Source organism: Podarcis muralis, chromosome 1 (genome assembly GCF_964188315.1).
Source record: "Podarcis muralis chromosome 1, rPodMur119.hap1.1, whole genome shotgun sequence".
In the NCBI taxonomy this organism is placed as follows: domain Eukaryota; kingdom Metazoa; phylum Chordata; class Lepidosauria; order Squamata; family Lacertidae; genus Podarcis; species Podarcis muralis.
Genome location: NC_135655.1, coordinates 82,018,613 through 82,046,508, shown reverse-complemented (window position 1 = coordinate 82,046,508; position 27,896 = coordinate 82,018,613). Strand labels below are relative to the sequence as shown.

The 27,896-nt window shown below is 45.5% G+C and overlaps 1 protein-coding gene across 6 annotated transcripts; it reads right to left on the bottom strand.

Moving 5' to 3' along the window:
• Positions 1-407: 407 nt before the first annotated feature.
• On the bottom strand, positions 408-27,896 carry TNKS1BP1 (tankyrase 1 binding protein 1). Of its 6 annotated transcripts, none has more exons than XM_077933173.1 (12): positions 27,747-27,896; positions 21,215-21,356; positions 19,579-20,341; positions 18,886-18,958; positions 16,210-17,658; positions 12,702-14,491; positions 7,848-8,256; positions 6,469-6,610; positions 5,736-5,869; positions 4,651-4,802; positions 2,597-2,672; positions 408-898 (listed from the first exon to the last, which is right to left on the bottom strand). In XM_077933173.1, the coding sequence occupies exons 1-11, from the start codon at positions 27,771-27,773 to the stop codon at positions 2,612-2,614; spliced, it is 5,142 nt and encodes a 1,713-aa protein (XP_077789299.1). In that variant the 5' UTR covers positions 27,774-27,896; the 3' UTR covers positions 408-898; positions 2,597-2,611. The 6 variants fall into 6 exon arrangements, with proteins under 6 accessions (XP_077789299.1, XP_028561655.2, XP_077789288.1 ...); XM_028705822.2 differs by having other exon boundaries at positions 27,681-27,819; XM_077933162.1 differs by having other exon boundaries at positions 7,848-8,253; positions 27,681-27,819.

Below are 27,896 nucleotides of genomic sequence, written 5' to 3'. Positions count from 1 at the left end.
TGCACTTTCAGAGCTCAGAATCTTTTCGTGCACATCTTCAGCCTTAAGATACCAACCAAGAGGTACGGTTGGGTTTCTCCCCAGCACTAAAATTCTCCATACTGATTTATATTGAAACTAGCTAATGAACCAAGTTTCATATTCTAATATTTACACTCATCCTACATTCCCAGCAGGACTAAGCCAATGAGTAGTAAAAACTGAAAATCAATTTTAAAAAAAGATAAAAACTATATTGAACAAGCTCCCTGTTTTTATCCACTAAAAAGCAAAACATTATTTCACCACCAGCATTTTTTTATGACCCCTGCTTGCCTGCCCCTCTCAAAGAATAGGTTGCCAAGTAACAAGGCTGGCTCAGGATACAGCTCAGAGGATCACACACAAGCACGCGGGAACCACAGTGCCTCCTTAACCATAAAACCTTTATTTGTTTCAAGTGGCCAAAGGGGGGGAAATTCCATTCTTCTTTTGTCTGAAATGCATTATATGGCAGCCGAGAAAGCAGAAGCCTCACCTCTTTGTCTTCCCTCCCTACCTTGGGGTGAAAGAAAAGGGGGCCAGCACAAAGCTCCTTGACTGGTTACAAAAAAAGAATAAAGATACTTTATAAAAATGTATGTGGTATAAGAAGGAGGGAAAAAAGGAGAAAACAGCTAGGACAGCGGCAGAGAGCATCTGACCGCCATATGCATGAGTGACTGAATGTGATACAAAGTGCATAAATGTGCCTCGTCCTCCTTCTCCCCTCCCCACCTCCCCCCTCCCCCCACCCCACCCCAATCCCTCTAAGTTGTTAGGTGGGGATTCTGGCTCCAGACCCAACATGCTGCCTCCCACCCGTGAACAGCTCACTGGAACTTCAGCTGTCAGGGGCCCAGTAGCAGGAGAGCAACACCTGCAACAAAAAGAAGAATATGACAGGAATTACAAAGCTTGGCAGGCTTATTTGCTATAGTGCAGGAATCCCACCTACAGACTTATGCATCACCGCCCAACTTTGGCTCATGGGCAAAACATGTTAAAGGCTTAGTCTCCCACACAAGCCTACACACCCTTTGGAGCAGCACGTTCAAATCAAGGTGACCTTTTGTAACTGCATAGTTATTTAGTATGCCAAATTCCCTCTTCAGTTCTCTTTCAATTAGAATTCCCAAGGAACCAATCTTCCATTTCCCCAACCAAAATAAACGGGAAGTCATGTGCAGCATTGCCCACTAGGTGGCAAAAAGTTCCTAGAATAGCCTGCAAGTTGCAGACACAAGATGTTTCCCGCCACATGCGGTTCCAGCTGCTGGAATGCTACTCTAGTTCCTGGAATAATGGTAGTCTGGTGCAGCAAAGACAGCCCAAAGAGTAACAAATGTATTATGACCTAAACTTTTGTAGACTAGCATTCATTCTGTGCAATACATGGAAGTGCTATGACACGACCTGTACTTTTTGCATTTCATTTGCTTCTATCCTCATACACCCACACAGCCCCAAAGCGCATATATTGCATGCAGGCACCTACTTAGGACAATATGTCATGCATCTGACGAAATGGAATCTAGTCTACAAACGTTTGAGCCTTGAGAAACATGTAAGTCTTGAAGGTGACGGAAGACTGTTGTTTTTGCAACAATTCCCAGGTCAACCAGTGCAGCACTCATTGGGAATTGCCCTATACCAGTCACACTTCTTCAGCCTGGCAGCTAGTTTCCTCACCTACAATATGCACATACCATTTACACAGGAATCAAAGCACATGAATCATCCTGTGATGGTCATGTCACTTTACATTAACTGCAATGGACCTCTGACAGATGACAAATGTTTTAGGCTCCTCTACTGCAGCTGTCTGTGAGATTACAAACAGCTAAGCAAGAGCATGATTATCATGAACATGCATGATAATTCACCTATGTAGGATTCCAGAGTGCCAGTTACCACAATGCAAGCACAGGTAATCCACTAGTGCAGCCTTCTGGGCTCATGCAGTTCTACTAACTATAGCTTTCTCCTTATAGTACCAGGACTAACCCAGTATACATTACCAGAGTTGTAAATGGAAAGGTCAAAAAGGACAGGAGGATTCCCCAAGCTCCCTATCCCCACCCCACACAAACACAACAAAAATAAATGTGTACTGAAAAGCATTGTATTTGAAATCACAATTTTGTGCAAAAGCTAACACAAGCAGCCTGAAGCTGCTGAGTGCAATCTGGACAAGACTTCAGTGAGAGCTCACGGAAGAGAATTTGGGGTATATGGATACTAGCAGGGAAGAGATTTAATGGCCACTCTTATAACTCTGTCCAACTGACATCCACTATGAAGAGTGCTTCAACTTCCAGGAGGCCTAAATGCCTCATCCTGTTCAGAGGTCTTAATGCTTGATGTACAAGAGCCACAGACATTTTTCTGTAAGCATGCTTGACAAACTGCCAAGATTCCAACAAACTTTTCTTGCAGCTGCAGAACCAAAATGGCCAGCTGTGCTGAATGTAGTGCACTTGGAAAGCAATGATGATCCCACTTGCACAAATATTAGCGATCAGATGCCCATTTGGAAAGCTAGACTTAAGCCCTGCATCTGAGAAGAGAAACTTGCCTGAATGTTTTTATTTCAAGACTTCTTCTTTTTCAACTTCAGGACTTGCAGCCAATTGGGTGAGGATGTTTCTGACCTAGGGGAGTCAGGAAATGGTTAAAAGCAAAAGGTGGAACTACGATAGAAAAAATAATAATGGGTTACCCACATTCCAGAGGCAAAATGATGGACCTGGATGCTAAGAAATAGTTTGAATACCAACGCTCAGCATGCAGCCACACAGACATGCCGCTGTATACAATTTTCCAACCCCTCCAACACTACACAGGCAAGGAGGCAGAGTGCAGAGAACAGGATCTAAGAGCCCTGCACCACTAATTTCACCCCCCCCCCAATCTAATATGTCTCATGAGTTGTGGGCAGGAAGCCTGAAGGAGCAGGTAGCGCTGTGACCCATGGCAGAACCCAAAATCACAACACTAAGTAACAGAGTTTGCCCCAAAATTATATATTTATTATGTTTCTTATGTATTTCAGTTACTTCTACCTGCCTTTGCTCACAGAAGTGGACTAAGGCAGCTTACAACAAGACCACGGCTACAGTCATAAAATACAAATCATAAATACAAGCCAGTAAGACAACAGCTGAAAACAACAATTAAAACATCATGGAGAGAGGCCAGGTTAAGTGAGCACCTGCTGGAATAAGATGTTCTTCACTGCTTGCTGAAGGGCAAGCAATGAGGAAGTCAAGTGCATCTCCCTAGGCAGGCTGTTCCTTAATGTGGACACCACAACAGAGAAGGCTTTCTCTCTCTCTCTCTCTCTCTCTCTCACACACACACACACACACACACAGAGAGAGAGAGAGAGAGAGAGAGAGAGAGAGAGAGAGAGAGAGAGAGAGAGAGAGACATCAGCCCGTTAGTTGTATCTCTAACAGCAAGTGAATATAGTAGAGGGCCTCTGTAGCGGAACAGCATTCCTGCACAGGTTCTCATGGGAGAAGGCAATTCCAAAAGTAAGAGTACATCCAGTTTCAAACTTTTTGTAACATTAGTTTTTGAATGCTCAAAGAGGGAGCAGACAACTGCAAAGTTTACTTTAAAAATGAGAATATCCCATGAGGTCATTTGCTGGGAACACATCACTGAACTCCAAAATCTGTTTTAGGACAATACTTTTATTAGGCCAACCAAAAATGTCACAAAACAGCAGACAAGCTTTCAAGTTGCCCAGAACTCTTTATCAGGCTGGATGTTCAAAAAGCAACAGTGGGGAGAGAGAGGAGGAGGGAAAGGCCATGAGTCTGCACCAGGTAAGAGTCTTAACGCAAAATGCCTTTGTCCCTTTCCCTCTAGCTGAACGCCAACCACTAAGAGGTCTTGACTAGTTGGCATGCCAGAGTCTCATTCGATGCCAGCACTAAAAAGACAGAACATTCCACCAACTAAGAATGACTATGCATTGTTCAGAGCAGAGAAGGGGGGGGGGGGAGTAGAACTTGTGGTCTTCCAGATGTGGATGGACTGCAACTCTCCTCAGCCCCAGCCAGCATGACCAGCGGTCAGGGACAATGGGAGTTTCAGTCTGATAACATACAGAGGACCATGACTTAGAGGGACAAATGGTATACAGACACCTGTAACTGACCAACAATAGGCCAGCAAGTCCATATGATTGAACAAATGCCCTCCATTCGGGATTCCAGCTGTTCCATTCCATTCTTCCCCATCCCTGGTTTTCCCTAGTCAAGGAACATTCTGTACTCATTAAGCACACTTAGTTCTCAATGGAATGTTTTTTGGGAAAGGAGGCATTCCCCTCAAAAAGGTTTCTTCCTTCAAGATTTTTTGTACTTCTGCAAACCTGGGGTGCTGCCTCTTGTGCATGGGTGGTGATGTTCTGACTACATAAGCAATGGTACTTGGAGAATTGAGAAGACTGATAGTATATATGATCTTTATCCTAATTTCCTGTGTATTGTTGGCTGCTGCCTTTCTTCTGCTATAGTTGCCAGAAAGAGTTGCAGCACACTCATGTTCTGCAGCAAGCAGGATAACCACCACCGACATACCGACATATGTTATTTTCCACCACCACCACACACCTACCCTGAGGATTTCTCTGGTTTGGGTGGCAGCACCAGAGGCTTCCCAGTGATGTTGGCAATCTTGCACGATTTAGAGCGCTGAACATGGGTTTCCTTGGCCTCACTTTGTGGGTCCCCTTCCTCAGCAGAACGGTTTCGGCCTCGCAACTTGGCCTAGGATTGAGGACAACAGATTTACAAAAGCAGGCATTTAGCAAAACACCTAACATTTGCTTAGAGTTGTCCTACTCCCTGATCTTTCATTGGCAATTTTCTGTTTTTTCTCTCACAACTGCCCCCTGCACTTTCTTTACCATCAGGGGCTGCAGGTTAGATAGTAATCTCCTCTGACAAAGCAAAGACCTATCTCAAGTGTGTGGAAGCTTTTGGCTCCATGGGCCAGGAGTGCCTTGCAAGCCAAATTGGACACAACTAGCCCTATGGGCCAAAACAAGCCTTGCAAGGCCACCCATTTGTCAATCACCTCACTAAAACAGTGAAAAACATTTTGTTTTAGCAGGGCTTTCAATGCCAACACCTTTTTATAACAGGAGATTTGCATTGAACCTACTGCTAAAGCAAAGGTTTTTCGTCCTTTCATTTTAGCAGGGGTTTTAATGCATGCACTTCCCTTCCTTATCACAATGGGTTCACATTGAAACTCCTGCTAAAACAAATGTTTTTTCCACCATTTTAGTAGGATTTCAATGCAAACCCCTTCCTGAACCCCTGAAACCCCCGGCCGCCTATAGGCCAGAGGTTTATCAGCTAATTAGTCCAGCATCCTGGTTCCTCATAGTAGCTAACCAGATGCCTATCAAATATGAGTGCAATAGCATTCTACCATTGGTGATCCTCAGCAAATGATGTTCAGTGGCATGATGGAAGTAATGTTTATCCACCATGACTTGGAAGCATTGACTGTCTCATTCTCCATGAGTTTTTCTCCCCCCTCCTTTCATTCAGTACTTTGATTTCAGCTTGGAATTCTAACATTTAACATTCCACTATCTGATAGCAAAGGCCACTCAGTTTCCAAGAGCCAACCCATATTTGTTAACATTGTGTCATTCTTTATCCTGTCCCCAACCCCTTTCCAGGTACTACCTTCAATGCCGATGGGTTCAGCCCTGGGAAGAGAGGGACCTTTACCCCCTTTGACAGTGGAGATGTTCGTGACTTCCTGCTCCTTGGTTCCTCTGGGGCTTCTTCATCAGAGACCGCAGAAACTATTCGAGGCTCTAAACAGGGAAGAAAATGGCAATGCCATAATGCAGAAGAACCCATGCTGACACCATGTGACGCATTTTAATCCATGCCCCAACAGGAGGAAAAGAATGACATAATCTAAAGTGCAGTGCCTAGAAAGCAGCAATGACAGGCAACCTAGGACACTCCTGTTGGAAACCTTTGTCACACCAAGTCATGCTATATGTGGCACATCTGCTGAAGCCTATAACAAAGCCTAAGCACATGTAACTGAAGCAACCACATACTGCTGCCTTGGTTATCCCCTCTTCACTCTGTCAAATTCTAGACTGCAAGCTCTAGATAGAAGCTTGCATTCTTGTACTGGTAGCATAATGTAAACTACCTTAAGATGGCCTAACCCTAAGCAGTGCCTCTGTAGTGAATGCTGCCTGGGAATCATATGCAAGCTGCTTAGAGCTTTTTGTGAAGAAAGGCAAGAATGTAAGTTAACAAAATAAGCCACACACAAAATGACATAACCAAATAAGACACGAAGAGATAACACATCAAAAACCGCTTCAGTAACAGGTGTTGGCTACATGCCAATGAAGGCTACATGCCAGGCCCAGGATGCAATGCTCCATGCTACCTGTGGAATCTCTGAACATCCAATTGTCTCCGTCATTCTCGGAAAGAGCCCCTCCAGACCGGGTGGCTGGTGCACGATGACCTCGCTTACGGCCCAAATTAACACGGTCACGATACACAGTGTTGTCAAGAACCTCTGTATCCTGAAAGCATACAGAAGAGGAGAACAAAGAGATCAGCGAAACACATTTCTCCCTCAATGAATGCACAGCAACACCCAGAGTGTCCCCATAGATCCTTCTCAGCTTCAGTTCCTCCAAGGCGCAGAAACTGAAGAGTACTTCATACACTTTCCAGAGACATGCACAGCTTGCAGGACCACAGCTAGCAAAACATCCACATATTCCCACAAAGCCGAGCTCAACCATTAACAACTTGTCCTTTCATTAAAAACTGTTAATATGTGTCGGTTTTCTTCTATTTCCTGCCCCAAATACTCTTCTATGGTTGGCTCACCTTCTAACTTTTAGGTGAACGACTGACAGCTATGAGTAGAGGAAGGCGGGGAGAACTGCTTATGAATTTTTCCAACCAGATTGCACTGCATCAGGCTCCTTACATTGTCCTGGGGTGTCACTCAAGTCTAAAGTGTGGGATGAGGCTGGTTACCAAAAGCCTGGACACACTAGTTCTGCCCATGTAGCACAACACAAGGGCATCACCAGGCTGTGTGGGAAGGCTTCTGGGCAGACTGGCATGGGTGGTTGGCTGAAACCTTTCCTACAAATGATTTACAGCTTGCATGAAAACCAAGGGACAAAAATAACTTTGGTTCAAGGTTGCCCAACTGAAATGGCAATATTAGAAAAAGGATTTAGATTTCTCTCCTCACTCTCTAGTCTTCCAGCTTATTTCTACTTCAGCAGCAAGACATAAGCTGTTTGTTGGAGGACTCATGACTCATGAGTCAACTTGTGAAGCCTGAAATATTATCTGGAGTCAGCTACCAAAATACAGCCAAAATAGGCAAGGTTATGAGCTATTCTTTATACATAGAATCACAGAATCATGGAATTGTAGTTGGACGGGACCATGAGGGTCATCTAGTCCAAAACCCTGCAATGCAACATCTTTTGCCCAACGTGGGGCTCAAACCCATGACCCTGAGATAAACAGCCTCACGCTCTACTGACTTAGCGATCCCTCTCAATCCAGAAGCAATTATAGAAGCTGACAAAACCCTTTGTAAAGCAGGTCTGAAATGGAGCATTTGCCTGAAAGAAAGCATTAGGAACCCATGTTTCTATATCAGCTACGCATTTAAATGTAATGTAAAAGCCCCTCAAACCTTAGAATTGCTGTGCACGTATAAGCCCATATCCTGCAGAGAAGGCTCAGGGATCAAGCAGGTACCTCAGAAACATCTTAAGTACTACTTACCTCTAAGAAGATGAAGTTCTCCCCTTCAGGAGCAATAGCTCCCTCTGAAGCAGGAGCCTTCTGTGATATGGGCTGTGCAGCTTGACTTCCATTTTGCTCTGGATGATTCAACACTCTCAGGTCCACGGGTAGCTGACTCCCATTTCCACTGTCTAACTGGCTGTCCCCACCATCTGCAGCAGACAAAGCTTTTCCATCCTCCTTTGCTGAGAAAGGCAGTCCTTCAGCCCTTTCAGCAAGAGCCCCCTGGTTATTACGCAAGCTGCGCAGTATCCTCTCTTCTTCTGAATGGCAGCTGTGGAAGGAGGCAGGTCTCTTCTGCTGGGCCACCTCTTTGACAGCACTATTGGAAACCATGTCTTCCTGCAGGCAGCTGGGGCTAGAGAGTCGCTCACTACGGAATTTCCTGCTTGGATGTCAGATAATGAACGTTAGGGTAAGGTTCTTCTTAATTCTTATCAACAGGGCTCTCACTATCCTAGCAAAATTCCCCCTCCCCAACTCCAAGCATCTCCATATCTCCTAATCATCCCAAAGCCATTTTTCTCCTCACTGTACAAAAGAAATGACGGTATGTGAAGGTCAGGACTCGACAGCCAAAGCGAGAATGAATACCTTACAAACATGATGCAGGCCTAAGGAGGCATCAGAGATGGACAAACCCACAACGGAGGATTCAAACCTACAATTGCCAATGGTCAAAGAGTACAAATACCTCAAAGAGAACTCAAATCATGACCCTACGCTTAAGCCACATGGTACAATCATCGTAGGGATATCCACTTCACAATGCAGGTGGAAGCTCATGTGATCCAAGGCAGCAACAGTTTGCATTAGAGAAGACAGGAGGAAAGATAAACCTGCACATTTCCCGACTGCCAAAATAAATACAGGCTATACTATATGACCATTTCAAAAGGCTGGACTGTAATGAGGAGTGTGGAATATGTAACTCTAGCTACCCCACAGACTACAGATTCCTCAGGCCAAAGGCTGCCGTTATGACATGTCTGCCCAATTTACAACCCACAGCCTGCAAAAACCCTGGCTTGACAACCTCCTTGGTTTTACATTCCCTTAAGGGCAACTCTAAAAGAACAATCCTATGCATGCTTACTGAGAATTAAGTCCCATTCTGTTCAATGAGGCTTACTCACACATAACACACATAGTCCTGGTTAGCATGTAATGGTAAACCATAGCCTAAAATTACGGTTTACCATGACCCCATGTTTTTGGAGCGTTTTCAAACAAACCATGAGTAAGAAATCGAGGTTTGACTTTGGTTTGCCACTTGTGGTTTGTTTAGTGGGAAGCAAACCATGAGTGCCGGTTTGCATGCAATGCTAAGCCAGCAATGATTTGCTTCTGAAAAAGGACAAACACAGAGGTCACAATCCGACCACCATGTACAAGTATACTGCTTGTTTAAGATAAGCTATAGTTCATTTCAGAGCATGGCTGCTACATGCAAACTGGACAATAGGATTATAGCCTTAATCAACTTCAGTGAGCTGCTAGGCACCACTGCATTCTGTTCCCTCTGTGGCCTGAAGAATGTAAGTATGAAGAGGGGGAGTACCCAAGACACGACACATTAATTAATTTTCATTCAATTTACACTGGTTTGGATGCTGATACTTCCTGGTTTCTCATTTTGAGTTGCAGGGATTAGCAATCACTCCATGCATGGCTTAAGGGTGTCAAGTGTACAAAATTACCCAATATACAAGAAAGCCTTTGTCTGGAAGTTACGCAGCAACCAAAACAGGCAGAGGCAGCTTCAAAACAAGAGTATGACTAGGCATGCACATGAGAAGGATTCCACATCAGAGAAAGGCAGCATGCTAGGCTTGGACTAGGGAGCCCCAAGTTAATATCCATGCTCAGCCATGATGTTCACTGGGTGACCTTGGCTGTACCCTCAATTCTCTCCATCCCCCATTTTAGCCAAATCAGAAGGCACATCATTTAGCTAAGAAGAGTCCTTGAGTGAAACCTGCACCTTTTAAAATGGCTGTGTGCATGACATTGAAAGTCACACCTTGTTGTTCTCCTTGAGTTCTCTCTACAGTTGCCAAGGTCATCTCTATATCCATTTTCATTAGGTTACAAGGACGAGATGATGGCAATCAGTTATTTGAGATTAAAACTGACCCAATTCTTCCTAATTTCTACACATATATGGAGGGCACGATGAGAAGACTTCAGTTCTTTCCCCAGGCCTTTCAACATTTTCAACATATGTTACCAATCAGTGCTTTTAACATTATTTTGTTTTGTTTTGATAAACTTGATGACAATGAGGCTTATGCTCAAGAGGAGTTTAGCATTTAGTCTGTTTGCTTGCTATGGTTCATTTTTGCTGCTGTACTTGATTAAATTTAATATATTTAATTTTCACTGTTAGCCACTTGGGGCTCCAGCATAATGGTGACTAATAAATAATAGTTTGCCCCTGTTTCATGGTTAGCTTAAAAAGTGCAGCACTGCAAACTATCTTTCTTGTCCCTTTTGCTTTCCATAATCACAATCCAATTTGATGACTTCGCATTTAAAAGAGCTCACAATCTGGAAGTCTTATTCCAAGCAGTGACATGAGTTCCTCAAATGCTAGAACAGAAAGATGCTGGTTATAACCCACAGAAAGTGATAGAAACATGGCAACAGCATTAGCTGTATAAAAAGAAAATTGTTTCAAGTTTAGGAAAGTGGGAGAAAGGCGACAGGGGTTTGTGCAGTCTGCTACTCCTACTCTGTTTTGCATTTCAAAGAAGCTGGACAGTCATCAAAATTGTTATTTCCCCAGTGAAAGCAATACAGGTATGGATCCAGATTTGAGTGCTGGGGGGGGGGGGGGATTAGCTACCACTTCATTCCAGGAAGAGACCACAAGGCCTGGTCCAACCCCTTCTGACCTACTTCTGTTATGGGACCTGTTCCTACCTCTGAAATAGTGCGCCACTTCCACATCAGCACAATCCTTAAGCCATACTTGCTGCTGGTCTCTCAAGTACCTAGTTGTGGAGAATGTATTGCCAAAAAAGAGGTGCTCAAAAGCACATGTTCAAAGGAGGGAGCAATGCCACCTCACATCCTGACAAAGCACTCCTACTCCAGTCTAGAGCAGCGTTTCACAACCAGGGGCCATATGCTGGGGCCCAGGATATTCCAAGGGGGCCACAGAGAAAATTGCGTAAATGAGGGACCACAGCAAGAGGCATGGGGGGCACAGAGGGAAGTGAATCATTTTTTTAAAAAAACTAGTCAGCAAATCCAAGGCTGAAGAGAAACAAGTGATGACGAAGAGAGATGTTTACAGAATGCAATATAGGAAAGAGAATTGTAGATACTGTCACTCATTTTCACCCATAACAAAGAGGTTGTGACTTCAGAGCATGCTGAATGAGAGTGCTAATTATGTGCATAAGACATGGGACCTGCTGGTACAGGATGTTGCTGAAGCAAGACAGCTAATTGAAAGCCAAAACACTAGAAGCAATTCATAAAAGAATCAGTCCTCTTCTCATTCCTGCTGAACATGGCACCAACCCAAGACAAGACAGTGGAACTGACCATACGACAGCAAAGGTGACAGCTCTTGCAGAACAGCAGCTGGATCATTAGGCATTTGCCTGGTCAGCTAAGGAGAGTAAAAATATACCTCCAGGTAACCTGCTGCAGCCCCCCCCCCCCCGCCTGCCTGATTTCATTCTACAACAGCCACAGTACTCTACTGTGTTTCCACAGTTAGAAAAACAAAACAGTGCACATCATGGCTACTGGGTGTGCAGTTGCTGTCATGACCAGATGGAGGGTAGCAGTGGAGCATCACTGGATTTTCTCACCAAAGAAACAAGAGTTACACACTATGATTGTTGCTTCTAAACCTCAGGGCCATATTCAACTAATATGTTGAGCTAAAGTTCCATCACTACAAGGATTTTATTTGTTGGATGGAACCTTCTCCCTCTCTTCTTCCCTCTCCCACACCACCAAATGTGACCCATGCCATCCCCAAATCTGCTATGGAGAACTGGGGGGAAACCCATAGTAGATTTAGGGGCCACACAGGGAGTGAGGGAAAGAAGTTCCATTGCCTGGGCAGTGTTTCTACACCGCAGCGCCGTAGAAGTTGCCTATCCTGGTTCCCACAAAGATTTCTGGCTTCAAGAGGTAGCTGTAAGGCCTACCTCAGCAGCTGTGCACCATAGACACAAAGTAATATGTGGTACTGGCTATACTAACAATGGATAACATGGAGGGATGAAAGGGAATGGTTGCAAACCGATTAAAAGTGTGCAACTGTGCTTTTGACTTTACAAAAGGAATTTACAAAAGGAAATCAATGCAAAAACAAAATCAGTACTTCAATTCCATTGTCCACTTGTATTCATTTAGCCTTCCACTTCCATTCTAACTTTCTTAAGAGACATGGGGCTGTGCCATCACTTGCTTCACTCACCAACACCCACCCACCCCCCAGTCTGACCCACATTAAGCTGCTCAAGGGGTCCCAACTGTTCCTCTATGACTCACTTGGGCAGGTCACCTGCTTCACTTCCCTTGTTGTCTGACACTGCTGAGGCTGAAATGGCATCACTGGTGTGAGGCGAATAGCAATGGATATGGCGGAAGCAGCAGCACAGCTGCTCAGAAAATGTCCTGGCAATTCCTCTGCAGATCGCCTGGGCAACCTACCCACCTGCCTTCATCTTCTCATCCTCCTCTAATAGCACTGTGAAAGCTCTCATAGGTCTGTTGTCACACTGAAGTGCACCTGTTGGAGACCAAGTGAACTGAAGCATGAAAACATCTGAACCTTTTTATAATACATTAGGATACAGCCTTTACCTTTCTCCAGAGACTCCAGCTGCTCTTGGATGCTCCATCTCATCACCATCCAAAGGTGTCGCTCCAAACTGATAGCTGCTGTCCTTATGCTTTATCCCAGTTGCGCCAGTCCAGTCCATCTGTATTAGATCTACTTCCTCAGCCCCATCCAAAGCCTTGGGCCTCAAATCAGACACTTCCATGCTTTCAGTGCCAGATCTGTAGGCCAAATCTGCTTGTCCCACACCAGGTTCTCTGGTCTCCTCTGGATTCACAGTCCTTACATCTGATGAAGCAGACAAGGTTTCCAGACCCAAGGAAGGAAACCAATGAAGCTGCTTCTCTGTAGGTTTTTCAGATGCATCTGGGCTCCCAACTTTCAAGTCTTTTGAGAGATCCATGCCTCTAAGGCCAAGATCTTGAGTCCACTCAGGCTGCCCCTCTCCAACTCCTCTAGGCTCATCCATAGCAACTGCTACTAAGTCTCTAGAGTGACCTACCAGGCTGCCAGCTGTCTCCTCCAAATCCACGGTCACACTTAGACTTGGTAACTCTATTGGACCAAAACTACCAGCTCGGTCCTTCCCTATAGCACCTAACTGGTTATTTTGTTTAGTTGCCGAGACATCAGTGTCTCTGACCCATTCTCTTGTGGCAATGGGGAAATCACTATCTTGTAGATCAGATTCCCTAAGGTTGTAATCATCAGCCCAGACTGGCTTCCGGGCACAGTACTCCAGATCACCAGCCTCAAATTCAGTGGTGCTGCTTCTGCTTGCAATACTGAGTTCTCTTTCCCAGCGTGTTTGATTATCATCATATTCACTGGCTCCATCTGGTTTTTCAGCACTGAGCACACCATCATGGCTTTGGGGAATACCCATGACATATCTGCTTGGCCAATCAGACTGTTTGACACTCAGTTCAGACTCCTGACAGCTGCCATCATCAAAGCCATATGTATTGGGTCGTAGTCGCTGTTGGATGCTAACCTGGGATTCTGGATGATTGGCACTATATTCACTAGGTTGCTCCACCTGGTTGGCATGGGACTCTGACTGCACTGGGCTAGCCCTGCTGTCAACATTGGAATCACTAGGCCAGCCTGACTGGCTGGCACTGGATGTGGCATCCTGAGAGCCAACATTGACAGCACTGTGATCACTGGGCCCCTCTAAATGCCTGGCACTGAGCTCTGCATCCTGGTGGCTGTGAGTACCGTATTTGCTAAACGCATCTGATGATTTTGTGTTAACCTCCAATTCTGGACAGCTATCCTTTTCTTCACTGTATTTATTGGGCCAGTCAGTTCTTTCAGTAGCACCAACGTGATAGGGGCTGCTCCAACCCATTTTCTCAGCAGCGGACGTGCTGCTCTCCTGATCATCTTCATTACTGCAGAGTCTGGGCCAGCCTGGTTTTCTCACATATGGCTCTCGGTCCTGACACTCAGCAGTGCTGATGCTATATGTGCTGCTCCAATCTGGCTCCTCAATCTTCTGGTCACCACAGCTGCTGCCATAGGCAGTGATCCAATCTTCTTGCCCTGGATTAGAACTGTCCTGCAATGGTGTTCCTCTGGTCCAGACTTTCTGGCTGGAACCAAATTCCATATCCTGCCTTTTGGCATCACTGTATGAGCTCAGCCACTCCTGTGGGCCAGTGCCAAATTCTCGATCCTGCTCTGTCTCACCGGGCCAAACTACCTTGCCAACACCAGCAGCCCAACCCATGCCAAAGGTAGCAGACCGATCAACTTCTACAAAGCCAAACTCGCTGTGAAGATCCTTCCTTGACCATCCCAGAAGATCCTAATAAAGAAAGGCGAGGAAAATAAAGCAACATTAGAAAGGCATGGGGCAGTGAGCCAAATTTAGTGGGGATCTGATCTAGTAAAGATGTCCCTTCTCCCAACAGTCCAATATGAGAAATACATTAAAGAGACAGAAACTGAAAATGTAAATTCACTAAGCCCTTCCTGTATTATTATTTTTTTAAACCAGTTTGAATATATTTCACTTAACATGCACAATTTAGGAAAGGGCCATTACTGGGTAGCAGCACGTTTTGCATGTAAAAGTGCCAGGTTCAATCCCTGCCATCCACAGACTGGGCTGGTAAAGATCCCTGTCCAAAACCTTGGAGAGCAGCTGGTCAGTGTAGACCATTATATCTTCAAAAAATGGGCCAGATCTACTACCAGATCAACATGACTTAAGGTGGGCACAACAACTACATCACAACCTTATAAATATGTAGTAAAAAATTAAGATGCTTATGCCCAAAAGAATGTTTGAACTAAAAATGGGTCCCAGGTCTAAACTAGACATGAACTAGAGGGATCAATGGTCTTGGTTCAGTCTAAGGCAGATTCCTATGTTCCTAACACTGCAATCTTCCATTTAGAAAGTTCCTCCAAATGGAAAAATATATCAAACCCACATGTATGATTTTAGAGGAAAGTTTTCCTTTTATTCTCTGTCATCCATTGTAAAGGCCTTTGGCTATATACAATTAAAAAAAAAATTGACCATACATAGAGTGATAAGCCTGCACTTGGTAATCATCCACTCATGTGTAGATGAAGCAAGTTACACGCATTTAGTATAGAAACAATTATTTACATAAATGTGTGTGGAGGGGGACCTGGTGGCAATTCTTTCTTTGGTCTTTCATGCTTGCTCAGTTTCCTACATAGAAGTGTTTTCTATGTAAGGAAATTATAGCTTGAAACGTGCCTGTTAAAAATTAGTTTTCAAAAATAATTTGGAATTTTGGCAAGTTCCATATTGGTAGAATGCAAGGAAGATTAAAGAGGTACCTATATGGCCAGGAAAATAAACTAGTAGCCACTGGTACTGAATTGTTCACTGGCAAAGAACCCCCTGAGACTTTGGGGCTTTCAGAAGCACCCCCTATTATAACCACCTAATGAACAGTTAATTCTTGTTCGCTAGAGCACGTGAGCCTACCAAGGTATGCACATTAGTTTTGGTATACAACCCAGTACATTAAGTGATGTGCCTTGTGGCTACATAGCTATGGAGCCCTACCAAACTAAGGAGCACCAATTCATTCTTAGGCTGAGTCTGCTGGAGCTCAAGGCACAATTTCTTGGTGGCAAAGAGGGCCAACCAAACAGACAAAAGTAACTTTGATGTGTACGGGCAGGCTGGATTCAGGGAGGCGAGGGAAGCTGCTCCACCCAGGATGACTGGAGGATTACCCACGCAGCAGCACCTTTTGGCTCAGCCTCCTCTTTTGCACGCTCTGCAGCCATCTAACCTGTTCAGCCACTTTTGCGGCTTACTTAAAAACCAAGACCCGCCCTTCCCAAAGACAAGTTCAGTCTCTGTTATTTAACTGGGCAGGAATGCACATTCACCTAGCCATGCTTGTGCCCATTTAATGCCTTCTTACCAGGTTCTAAAAGCACTAGAAATAGGAAGCCAGTAGAACTGTCTCCTTGCAACCCGTTTTGTGGTCTTCAGCCAACCACCCATCCCCGCACTAAATACAGTTCCTTTACCTCCGGTCCTGTAGGGTCTTCTGACTTGGGCGTACTTCTCTTCTTTATGTCATCAGCACTAGGCGGAGGAGATGCCAGCAGTTCATCAAGCCAGTGTGAGCCTGGATCAGGGTCAGCCCTCCTTTCGGGGTCAGCAACCCCCAACTTGCCTTCACGTGCCAGACCTACAGCACCATCATCTTCTTGGCAGGAAGCAGCTGTCTGCACCTGGACATCTTCAGAGAATAAGATGCAAGGCTCTGCAGGAGGGGCAGCCTGCTCTACACTTGGCAACGGCTCCATTGCCCTTAAAGCCCCTTCCTCAGGGGTTGGGACAAAGGGTAAGAAACCATCACGCTCCTCTTGACAACCAACCTCTGCTGCTGCTATAGGGCCCTTGAGCTTGGGGCTAATAGGCTCCCTCAGAGTTGAGGGACCTCCAGGTGCTGATATCTCAAGGGCTGAAGGGGACTCCAGCTGGTCCTCAGCCTTTCTCCTGATCCCTGGGGAACTCCTGGAATTGCTGTGGCAGAACAAGCTCCCATAAGCCTCATTCTCCTCTCCTCTCTGGCCCTCTGAACCTCTTTCCTTATAAGACCCTTTGGGGCTGAGGCTCTCTCTATCCAATTCTGCCTCCAAGAGACCAGTATCATCAGCCTCCGCAATGGGAGACCTTGGAGGAGACCCCAGTCTCCTTCCACCAAACTCAAGAGCCCGGTTAGGGAACGACCATTCAAAGGACTGTGACAAGCTCCAGTTGGACTCTCCCCCTGCAGCCTGCTCTAAAGCTGGGTCCCCTCCTCTTGGCAAGACAGCCAAAGACCCTCCCAGCTCCTCCTTGTCCATTTTTTTACCCCGTGGTTGCAACACCCCTTCTGAGGCACGCCGCAGAACCAGTTGAGATAATTGGGGGTCTTTACCCTCAAATGGTAATGTTGGTGCTTGATTGTCGAGGGAATCCTTAACCCTGGAGAGTAAGGGGGAGGCTTGTGCATGAGAGGGAGAGCCAGGAGGTTTATCAGAACTAGCAAGGTACTCAGAAGGAGTGCTTGGGGAGCCAGGGGACTCCGACACTCCTCGGAGACCACAGGGGGGTGCCAGGCTGCGCTCAGCAGCAGGATGAGTCAAACTGGCAGATGGCCCAGCACATCTTGCAGAAAGGTCCCCAAGACCTGAAGACAAGGAGTGTCCTAGGAAACCACTGGGGGATCCTGGGGGGCAGGGATCAGATAGGGCAAGAGGGGAACCTGGAGCCTGGGCATGACCAAGGGAGACCTTAACAGGAGATCTGAGGGGTTCAGTAGGTGCATCAGGAGAGCCTGGGGGAAGCTGAGCTTTAGCACTTGGGACATCTGCTGGAAAATGTGGGCTCTCTGGGGACTGGGCAGATTCAGCAGGGGCATCAGGGGACCCAGGAGTGACTCGAGAAGAAAGCTTCGTGAGGAGTTGATAGGTCTTGGGGAGAGAGACCTGGAGAGAAACAAGGGAAGAATGGGTTTTAAAAATATGATTCCTCCCTCCCTGGAACCTTCCCGAGCATCCTAATCTGTCCCCCTCCAGCCCCAAAGAATACAGGATGTCTCCTCCAATCCTAACCTCTTCCCTCTTTTTCTAGACCTTAGAGATTGTCCTTCATGTCTTGGATGTTCTGTTTTCACTACAAGACCCCACGAGACCCTCCCCAACAATATTTCTGCCCGAAGGAAGCCAGAAGGAAAGGAAATTCAAAGAATGGAGGAAGGGGAAAAGAGAGGCTGAAGAAATCGTTCAAAGTGTTGCAGTAACAAGGCTGTATGCCCCACCCCAGGACCTTGCCTCCTCTCCAACTAGGCCTTCAGAAAAGTGAAGAACTAAGCTAAGTAGATCACACAATAGGCTGATGACCTTCCTCCCCCCCCCCTCCTCCTCCTCCTCTGGGAGAGGCAAAAGGAGTTAATCATTACCATCACCCATCCCTGAACAAGCAGCAAGAGGTTATAGTGCTTTCATTGCTAGATTATTTGGCCACAGGCCCAGCTGCTGGGATCTGCTTCATACATACCTTGCAGGTCACCAAACTGTATTCACTGAGTCACAGCTGCTCCCTTCCCTCCAGCTAAGGGCCTGGTATTTTGCATTAGGTTTCCACACTTTGCCTGGGCTAGGCTCAGGCTAGCTAGCTAGCCTAGGCCAGAGTTTGCTCTCTAAAGAGCTGAAGGGTCACAGATCCATTTTTTCTCATTTATTTTCTAACTCTTCCAAAAGCATAAGGCAGTATTGGGGCTGTTAGTGGGAGCACTATGTGCTATACCAAATGCCAAGATTATGCTCTGGATTTTTCAAAAGTGTACCATGCAAGGTAGAAAAATGAAGACTTCCTCAGAGTCGATGTCACCATGTCTTGCACATGAGGTTAGGGGCTGAAGCTTTCAAACTGCAGGCACCTACGTAAGCCAGCCCATGGGATTTTGGCAAGGACATACCCAGTTACTGAAAAGCAACAAATATGGCCTGGGAAACCCCATAGCAGTGCAAGATAGTGCATTGTTTGCTTGGGCTACCAATCTCTTCTTGAAGAGAAGCATTAGTAGAGAAAGGAGACACGCACCCTACAGAGAGGGAGCCCGGAAGGAGAGAGGTGGCAGATACCCCTGAGACAGAGGAGAGCCAGGAAGGAGAGAGCCCAGCGGAGGAATTGCCGTGCTGCAGATAACTCACGCCAGGAGGAGACAGTAGACTGCTATATCCAGGTTGGCCTCCATCACAGCTCATGCTAGGTTGACTGGAGCTGCTGAGAGAAAGATTGCATCGCCATCAGGAAACAAGCCTGATTACTGATGGAAAAAAGTGTATCACATAACGAACGGGAGATGGGGAACCCCAATTATCATCTAATCCAACCCCCACAATGTAGAAATGCTCCAAGCATCATCAGAGTTCTTCTAAAAGCAGTTACCTGTGCCTGATCAACTGCTCACCTACAAATAAATCCCAAGAGTTGCTACCACTCATGACATCATCGCAGGATTTAAGGTTACTGAGATTTCACAGAAACTATAGTTGGGAGAAGCATGCCCAATTCTAGCCATTGAATTCAAGTTGTGATTAATTCAATGGTATTTATTGCCATGTATGTAATGCCCAGGAATGTAGCCTTCAGTTGTGCCAACCCTCAGTTTTCATTCTTAAATCACAGGAATAATTTACCTCTGCTAGAGCCAAATGTGAAAGAACAAAGAAAGAACTGCCAGCAGGTCACCTTCTAGACACATTTACTGTATTGCTTTCATTTTCCTAGCACTGTTCTCTAGTTGCTGACCTGCATCCCATCTCAGTCCTTGACAGAGGGCACTCTGTGATGTATTGCAAAGCTGATCATCTAAGATTATGTGGAATGAATCTGAACCTCACCTGTCCTTAGAGAGTAAGTCTAAGTTTCTCTCCGTTGCTCTTGCAGGTAGCTCAGATTCAGGCAGATGCTGACCATTTGAGCTTGTGATTTCCTCCTTGTTCCTTGACAATATGCTGTCCTCAACTTTACAAGAGGCTCTGCAAGCAGGACCCTCCGACTCTGTTTCGCCCCCTTCTCCACTGGAACATCTCCGGAATGCAGCATAACCCTTAGGCCCCAGGTGGACAGCTGTGCTACCATCCTGGCTGAAGAAGGAGCGTACCAGCCGAGGCCTATCAGGGCTGCTTGCCCCTTCTTTGTTGGGCTTCTCCATCTTGGCCAAAATCTCCTCCACTGTGGTCCCAGGAAAACGCTCTGGCTTGGCTGCTACTGGCACCGGTATTACTTTGAAGGGAACAGCACCCTTGCGAACACTGGAGGACTCTCCACACTCCTCTCCAGATGCTCCCTCCACAGCACTTGATTTATTTGCAGGCCCAGTTCCTTCTCCATCTCCAGCTGGTTTGGGTGTGGTGGAAAATGGATACAAAACCTCCTTCCCATTGGTAGCTTCTCTTGGAGAGGTCTTTAGACCAAAAGAAAGACGCTTAACAGCATTGCCAGCCCCACTATATGGCTTGGGCCCAGCCAACAAGTTGATCTTTTCAGCAGAGGGCACCTCAGAGAGAGCCTGACGCTGTCCAGGAACAGGCTTCACTGGCATGGCTGGCTTTGGCAAGACACAGGGCTTGGGTTTCACGGGTGGCTTTGGACGGGCATCCCCTGAGGAAAAAAGGATGTGGGGAAAGATGCATTTTATACAGAGCTCAACCAGAACACAGGGCAACTAAATTATATGAATCAAAATAATAATCAATTGCCTAAGTACACAAAAAATAAAAATAAAATGAGCTCTACTAATAACCCTTGCTAAATTTCCAAACTATTTTGCAGGAAACCGAGAAGCCACTAAATAAGCATGCAGCTTTGGACACAGGTCAGGCTAGAGGATCTTCTAGTCCATTAAACCAGAAATAGTGGTAATAAAGATTACCAACAGAAGCCATGAAAATGTTTTTGGAATGCATTTAAATTGCAAATGGTAGTATTCAGAGTAGACCCACTGAAAGTAATAGCATTACTAAGTTAGCTCTATTACTTTCAATAGCTCTGCTCTGAATATAACTTAGTTGCATACCACCCGTTGTTCTCAGGTCAGGCAGTGGGATCAGAGCCTTTACGTGATTAGCCGAACCGTGTGGTGCAACTTTTAGGGAAGACACTTCAATTATAGGTGCAGGGCTGCCTCCTGGGGCAAAGAGGAATCCCCCATGCACACAGAAAACAAGCATGTCAGGAAAAAAGGTTCAAGGTTAGTCTTCTCCTGGACACAATAGCTTCCATGTTTTGTTTTTCACACATTCAAATATGTTGTCCCCTACTTTCAGAATGAAGAGCTACAATCCCTCAAGAGCTGCATTAAGTGATTCTTCTGCTTGCTATTTGACTCCATTCTTCATTCTCTGGTGCACCACCACCCAACATAAACAGAAAAAATTAAATACCTAGCAACTTGGCGCACTATCTCCCATATTTAGCTCTCTCAAACAATCAACTCAGTTCTGCTGAGCTGAAGGCTCACAATGCAAGGCATACCTATCTCCGGACTGCTTGCTAGTTGTTTGGGTCCTCTCCGGCCATTAGCAGCAGTACAGGGAAATGGGGAGCACAGCGACTGAGGATTAGAGTCCATCACATCACCGGGCTGGGACTCTGAACTCAGCATAAATGTCAGCCCCTAGGATACAGGAAAAGGAGTTTAGGCAGTCTGCAAAACTTGTAAAGATAGCAAAGACCTTCAATGCAACATCAGACCATAGATGCTTCCTCCCAGAATGCAAGTTTTCCAATATCCGCCTTTGTTCCTTTGAGAGAGGAATTTCTCTCTCTCTCTCTCTCTCTCTCTCTCTCTCTCTCTCTCTCACACACACACACACACACACACACACACACACACACACAAAGAGAGAATGTATCATGTTATGCCACTCCCAGGGCAGGCTGGAACAAGGGTGAAGGAAGCAAGTCTCCCACAAATATCCAGGCCATGAGTCATGCTAAAGGATGGGAATCTCAAACTTATAAAACTCTGGCTTTCTAGCTGACTTGCTCCACTCTCCACAGGGCCACCCCTGCTCCACCTTTCTGCCACGCCCTCTCCTTCCCAGCCAACTCGCTATCACTCCTTCCCTGCCTTTCTTTTGCCAGGTCCAGTCACTTTGCCAGAACATTTGGCTGCTTTTCCAGTCAGAATCTCCTTTTCTCTTCCCAAGTCCCTTTCTGCTCCCACCCCTTCGCAGCAAAGCCGAGTTTCTGCTCAACCCAATCCCAGCTGTATACACTCCCAACCAGGATATACTGAGCAGGGAGCAAACATCTGGAGTACTTCCCCCTCCCACCACCCCCCTCCAGATTTCTCAATCGTTTGGCACAGCCCCTGGAATTCAATGAGGTAAAGCTGGGGCCTGCTCCTGTCACTACGGCAACGGCCTCCCGCTAGATTTCAGGAGAGGGCCAAACCCTGGCTAAAAAAGAAAAGAAAAGCCAGCATCTTGGTTACAAGGAGTGTGTGCCTCAAGAGATTGTTCTAACAGAACTGATCCCCATAATGAGGCAGGAGGAGGAGGGGGGCCTACCAGTAACTCCCCCCTCCCTCAGTATGACAGAAAGAGCTGGAACAACAGGCATACAGCTGAATTTAAGGCATAGCCACAAGATTGTAAACAGCCCCCTCCTCAGCCTCCATCTATACATTATGCCAAAATAGGACCATCAAGCCTCTCCTTCCAAAGCGAGGGTGATTTAAAGGCACAGTGCCTCAGATGAGGGAAGGCAGTTCAGCCGCCTCTGCTCTTTCTGCTTAGGCCCCTCCTTTGACTAGTTTAATCTTGATTTATAAAAGATGTTTTTAACATCATTTTTCAGCCCTAACAAGGTCCCCCGAGGCAGTTTACATAAAAGAACATGCCAAACAAAACCTGAAAACTTAAAAGGAACAGAGCTAAAAGCTTCAATCATATAATGAAAACCATTAAAAGCCATGCAGAATAAGAATGTTTCCCCTGCCAGTCGAAATGTCGTCAGAATGGGACTAGTCTCTCTACAGACAGGCTGCTGCCACAAAAAGGCCCTGTCTCATTTCTACAAGGATACAGCGCCTTAGTCCCATCCCCTACTTCTAGCCTGGTAGCACCAAAGCCCAACATTTGCAAAGCCCCAGACCTTATTTTTGCCTAAGCTACTTGTTCATATAACCTCTCTCCCCTCATATTCATTTGCCTTAACTTAAATCTTTATTGCAACTTTGCACACCCCTGTGTCCGAGGTACCATTCTGTTTATCCTACTCAGCAAGAACTTCCTGAGTGAACTATTGCTTCTGAATACAGAATCCCCTGCAAAGGGGAAAGAGTTTCGTTTAGTGGAGAAGATAGCTGAAGGAGAGCAGATGAAACCTGAGTGGACATTGAAAACCAGCAACACATTAAGATACCCAGAACCCCATCCAAAATCTATTAAGGCAGTGAATACCTGACACACAATAAAATACGCAAGACAAGATGAGACTCTCTCCAAATTCAGAACTAGTATAACTAAATAAAGGTAGAATTAAAAAAGGCAGAGAAACAGTCCAATCCTATTTCCTCAGCTCTTACTTTTCTTCATAGATGAAGTATGGTTTTTAACCTGTCAGGCAAAGAGGCTCCTGAAACAGACAAGTCCTTTCTACAAAATACAAGGAAGTACACAAACTATATTTCATCAAGCAGTTAAAACTGCCAAACATGTTGTTTTGTTATCTACACAAACATTATTTCTATGTGGGAAAATGAATGCATGGTCATTTTGCCATGGGTACATATAAAGAAACATGTGTCAGATTAGATGGTATATGCTTGTTCCTGTACTAAAGAAACAACAATGTCAATGCAGGAAAATCATCAAGAGTAAAGCAGCCTTCAAAGAGGAAGTGCCTTGGTAAAACACATATGCATACACACAATAAGCTAGTAAACAAAAACCAAGAAGAAAGATAAGCGAGGGTGGTTACTTTTGGCTTCTAAAGTGAGGGGGGGAGGAATATTAAGAAAAAACTGTTTTATATTTAGACACTGACTGACAACCCATCCTATATACATGTCTACTCAGAAGCAACTCCTAGAGTTGAATGGGGCTCACTCTCAGGTAAGCAGGTATAAGATTACAGCCTCAGTCTTGAAATGGAAATTATCACAGTACAATTTCTATTTTCCCAAGAGTGTATCTCATGTTATGAGAGACTCCTGAGGAGAGAATTCTTTCACACTTGATCAAAAAAATTAACTTGCAAGACCCATAAGATAAAGTGCCATTCCATTTATGATCTTTTCAGATAGTTGCAAAATCTAGTTTTAGTGCCTGGACTTTCTACTCAGCTAGATGGGCGGGGTATAAATAATAAATTTATTATTATTATTATTATTATTACTACTACTACTACTACTACTAACAGAAAGGGGCATATATACCCAAATGGTACTTTCTGCCCCAGCTGCAACAAAACGTATCTTTCCCACATGGGTCTCCACAGCCACAGCAGGCGATGCAACCTTCCAACAACTTGACCTCACCCCCAGAGGCACACTCCTCCATTGTCTCCTGAGACACACGGATGCCAACCAGACTTTAACTTTAATAGTGATGCATTATTAAAGACAATCCATAATTGTTTTAAGAAAGGAACAGAGAGATCAGAATTAGAAACCGCTTAGGAAGAAGGAAGCACATAATATTACAGCTGAGCTTTGGGCTACCGTGATGAAACAGAGATATGCAGAAAGGCAATTCTTAAAGATCAAGAGTGAGTCAATAGAAGGCAGAGAAGACAGGCAAGTTCACAGTGTAAAGAATAGAAAGGAATATCTAAAGCAAAATAGTTGTTTTTGTCATGTATATAGTTGCACCTCCACAACCCTATGACATGGGATGAAGAAGGCACAGACTTCTAAATGAGTACAACTTGCAACAGAATCCACTCCTGCTGGAACCCAGAGATTTTCAACTGGAATGCCACAGGAAGGAAACCACTCAGAAAGACTATAATAAGGATTTGGTTAAGGTAAAACCAGGGGATGAACAAACAGCAGATACGACGTGGGTGAAAAAGGCACCAATAGGTGTAGGTAAAAAGTACAAAAGCTGAGCCAAGAAAGTAGAACTGAGAAAATACCTAAAGGCGATGGCTTGATATCTACAGAGGCTCTTCTTGTGAAGCATTTATACCTCCAAGACATTATACAAAACTTCTCCAGCAGAAGGTATATGAAGAAGAGGAAACTATACAACTCACACCATGGCTGCAATGTTCAAAACTCCCATTGTTCTAGGCGCATTTTGCGACAGGGAATTTCATTAGGGAGAGCAGTTTCTGAGTTCTGGGCGCAGTACTGTGCCTAAGATTTCAGATTAAAACTGCAGAGTGGAAGGAAAGGAGGACCTTTAGGGGGTGGGCAGGGGAAGGACTAGACCATGTGAAAAATGAACATAATATTTTAGCTGCAGTTCATTCATTTTCAGCTTTGTATTCTTGTTATAAAAAAGCGTGCCTAGACATTCCGTTGTTGCACCATAACCTAGGTTTAAGGTGCCATTTAGCTCCTAACTTTCATATCTCAGTTTCTAACACTGCATGGCTGGACTACGCATCAATGACTACTCTCCCAACATACTATGAATTCAAATCAAGTTGGGCTATAACTTTGTTCCTCTAGAACTGTGCATCATGAACAAAAGAGTCTCTAATGCCACAGGTGGGTTTAGATCTGGGGCCTCAATAAGATTCTTCTCTACATTAGCCCCTCTACCCAGTATAAATACAAGTTGCTTACTTATTTGTTCTTCAGAATCCAGACAGCAAGTTTCCCAAATGGCTGCATTCCCATTCCCAGCCCATGCCAGGATCATACTACTTTCTTAAAATGCTGGTTTGTAGTCATTTTTTAAAGCTTCAACAACTTCAACTGTAAGCACAAATGTTTCATGTTTCAGTTGAAGTAGCACTATTTCCTCATATGGATAACCAGATTCCCAGCACTGATGCAATAGGACTGCGGAGGTGAAGATGGTAAAGCCTTTGAATTGGATTTACAAGAAGGTGAAACTTGGCAACAACAACAAAAATCAGTTAAACTGCTTTCTTCCGCCATAGAACATCAGAAACAATGGTGTCAAGGGAGCTCTTATGGGAAAAGAGCTAAGCAAGTAAAGGTATCTAAGAAGCAATGGTAGGTGCTCTAGTGGGGGGTGGAGAGTAATATGGGTGCAACTTTCCCCACCCACTCTCTCTTCTGAAGGTGCTGCATTGTGCAGGGACTACCTATTATGCAATTAGCACTGAATCAGACTACTACTTGCACAGCTTTTCATCAGCACTTGCATTCTGATAGTTTGCAGTCGAAGGAATGAATAAGTAAAAAGACAGCACACGCTTACTACAATGTGATTCAAGGGATCCCAGCTGCCATAGTGATCTACTAAATGCATCCAGACAAATCCCTTGCCATCTTTGGGCTATTGTTTCCCATGCCACCCTGCCTTTTCAGCCTGTAAGACCCTTGCAGCAACCATTGTCTGCCACTTTGTCTGCACAGTCCACATATGAAGGGGACATTAATCTCAGCATGTCCATAGAATGCACACATACCATGTTAATAAAAAATAATGGATAGGAAACAGTCACAGAAGGATAATAAAAAGGAGGCTCTTCCTCAAGGAGCAGCGGTAGAAAAGAACGGCACCAGGAACAGATGTATTTAGGTAAACTTGGCCCTTTGTGAAACAAAACTGGCTTATTACAAGGCACAGATTATGAATTTATTCTAAAAATGTATTGCTCCCTATTTCCAAACAGAGAAGATCAAAGAAAGAATCCTAAATAGAAACCAGGGCAGATAGGAAAGAGGTTATCACAGCAATTGGAAAGGGGGCCACTAGGTTAGTAGTTAATGGGCTAAGAAACTCATAATTCTATTAGGGGGAAGAATTGTGCAGAAATACAGGAAACAGAAGGCATGTGGGAGAATGTTGACACGTGATTAAAGTACAAGAGAGGGGTGGATTTCTCCCAACAGAGAATAAGTTTCATTGTAAACAATAAGCAACAACCAACACTCACAAATGGCAGAATTTTAAAAGCCAGTTTAGACAGTCCTCATAGCCCAGTTCAGACCACTATTTTCACAAGCAACAAGGAAATATCATGAAAGAAGATGGGAGCTCAGCAAGCATGAGGCAGTGTTTTGTGGTGCAGAAATGGGTACAAGGAGAGGTCACAGGGTGTACTTCAGGTTCATAAAGCCTGTGTGCAGTAACTGGTTTTCAGCAAGATTTAAAGGGAGCTAAGTATTTCTAAGTTGGGTGTTCTTGGAATCACAGCCAAGAAAGGGAGGGAGTGGTGAGAGGCAGAACTGCGGGAAACTCCAGCCAAAAGGGGGTGGAGAGCAGCTTCAGGACGCATTAAGCAGAAAGCATACAAAGGCGGCGAGCAGGGGTGCCAGTTAGCATAAGCGAGGAAGCAGGGAGAGGGCCCGAGGACAGTTACCCCTGGCCAGTGTAAATGACAGCCCCGCTTACAGCAGAGAAGGCATACAAGCTACCTTTAAGAGCATATGGGCATACCATATGGTCCTAATTGGCCTTCCCTCTACGACCAATCCGCCATCCCCGCTCCTTAGACCATCCTGCAGTCGGGTCTCCAGGCCAGGCCTTCCACAATCCCTGCAGCAGCGAAGAGGCTACAAAGAACAATTGCTGCCCCGGCCACCATGACTCGCCTCGACTCAATCCCAGGCAAGGGGCTGAGCCGAAGACGACCCACCCGCACGCGGATCCACAGCTCCCCCGATCTACCGATTTGGGGGCGAGGGGGGGGCACTTGGCCTCCTCCCCCTAAGCTCTTTTCCCCAGGGCCCTGCGACGCCACCTCCTTATCCTCGCGGTCCGCTCCCTTCGCACGCCTCCCCCCCGCACGCATCTCTCCCCCCCCCCCACCAGTGACCCCCAGGAGGATCTCCTGCCAGCCCCACCTCGGGATGTGGACGAAAATGCACAGCCCTCCCCGCTGGCGGGGGCTTCTGCGTAGGCTCCCTTACCAAGCTCGGCGATCTACGGCCCGACATAGGCGCAGCAGATCTTCGCACTGTGCATATTCATGACGTTCGAATCAAGGCCAGGCTCGCCCCGCCCACTTCGATGCATATTCATGAGGCATGCAAATACAGAGCCACCCACCCCCACGTGTC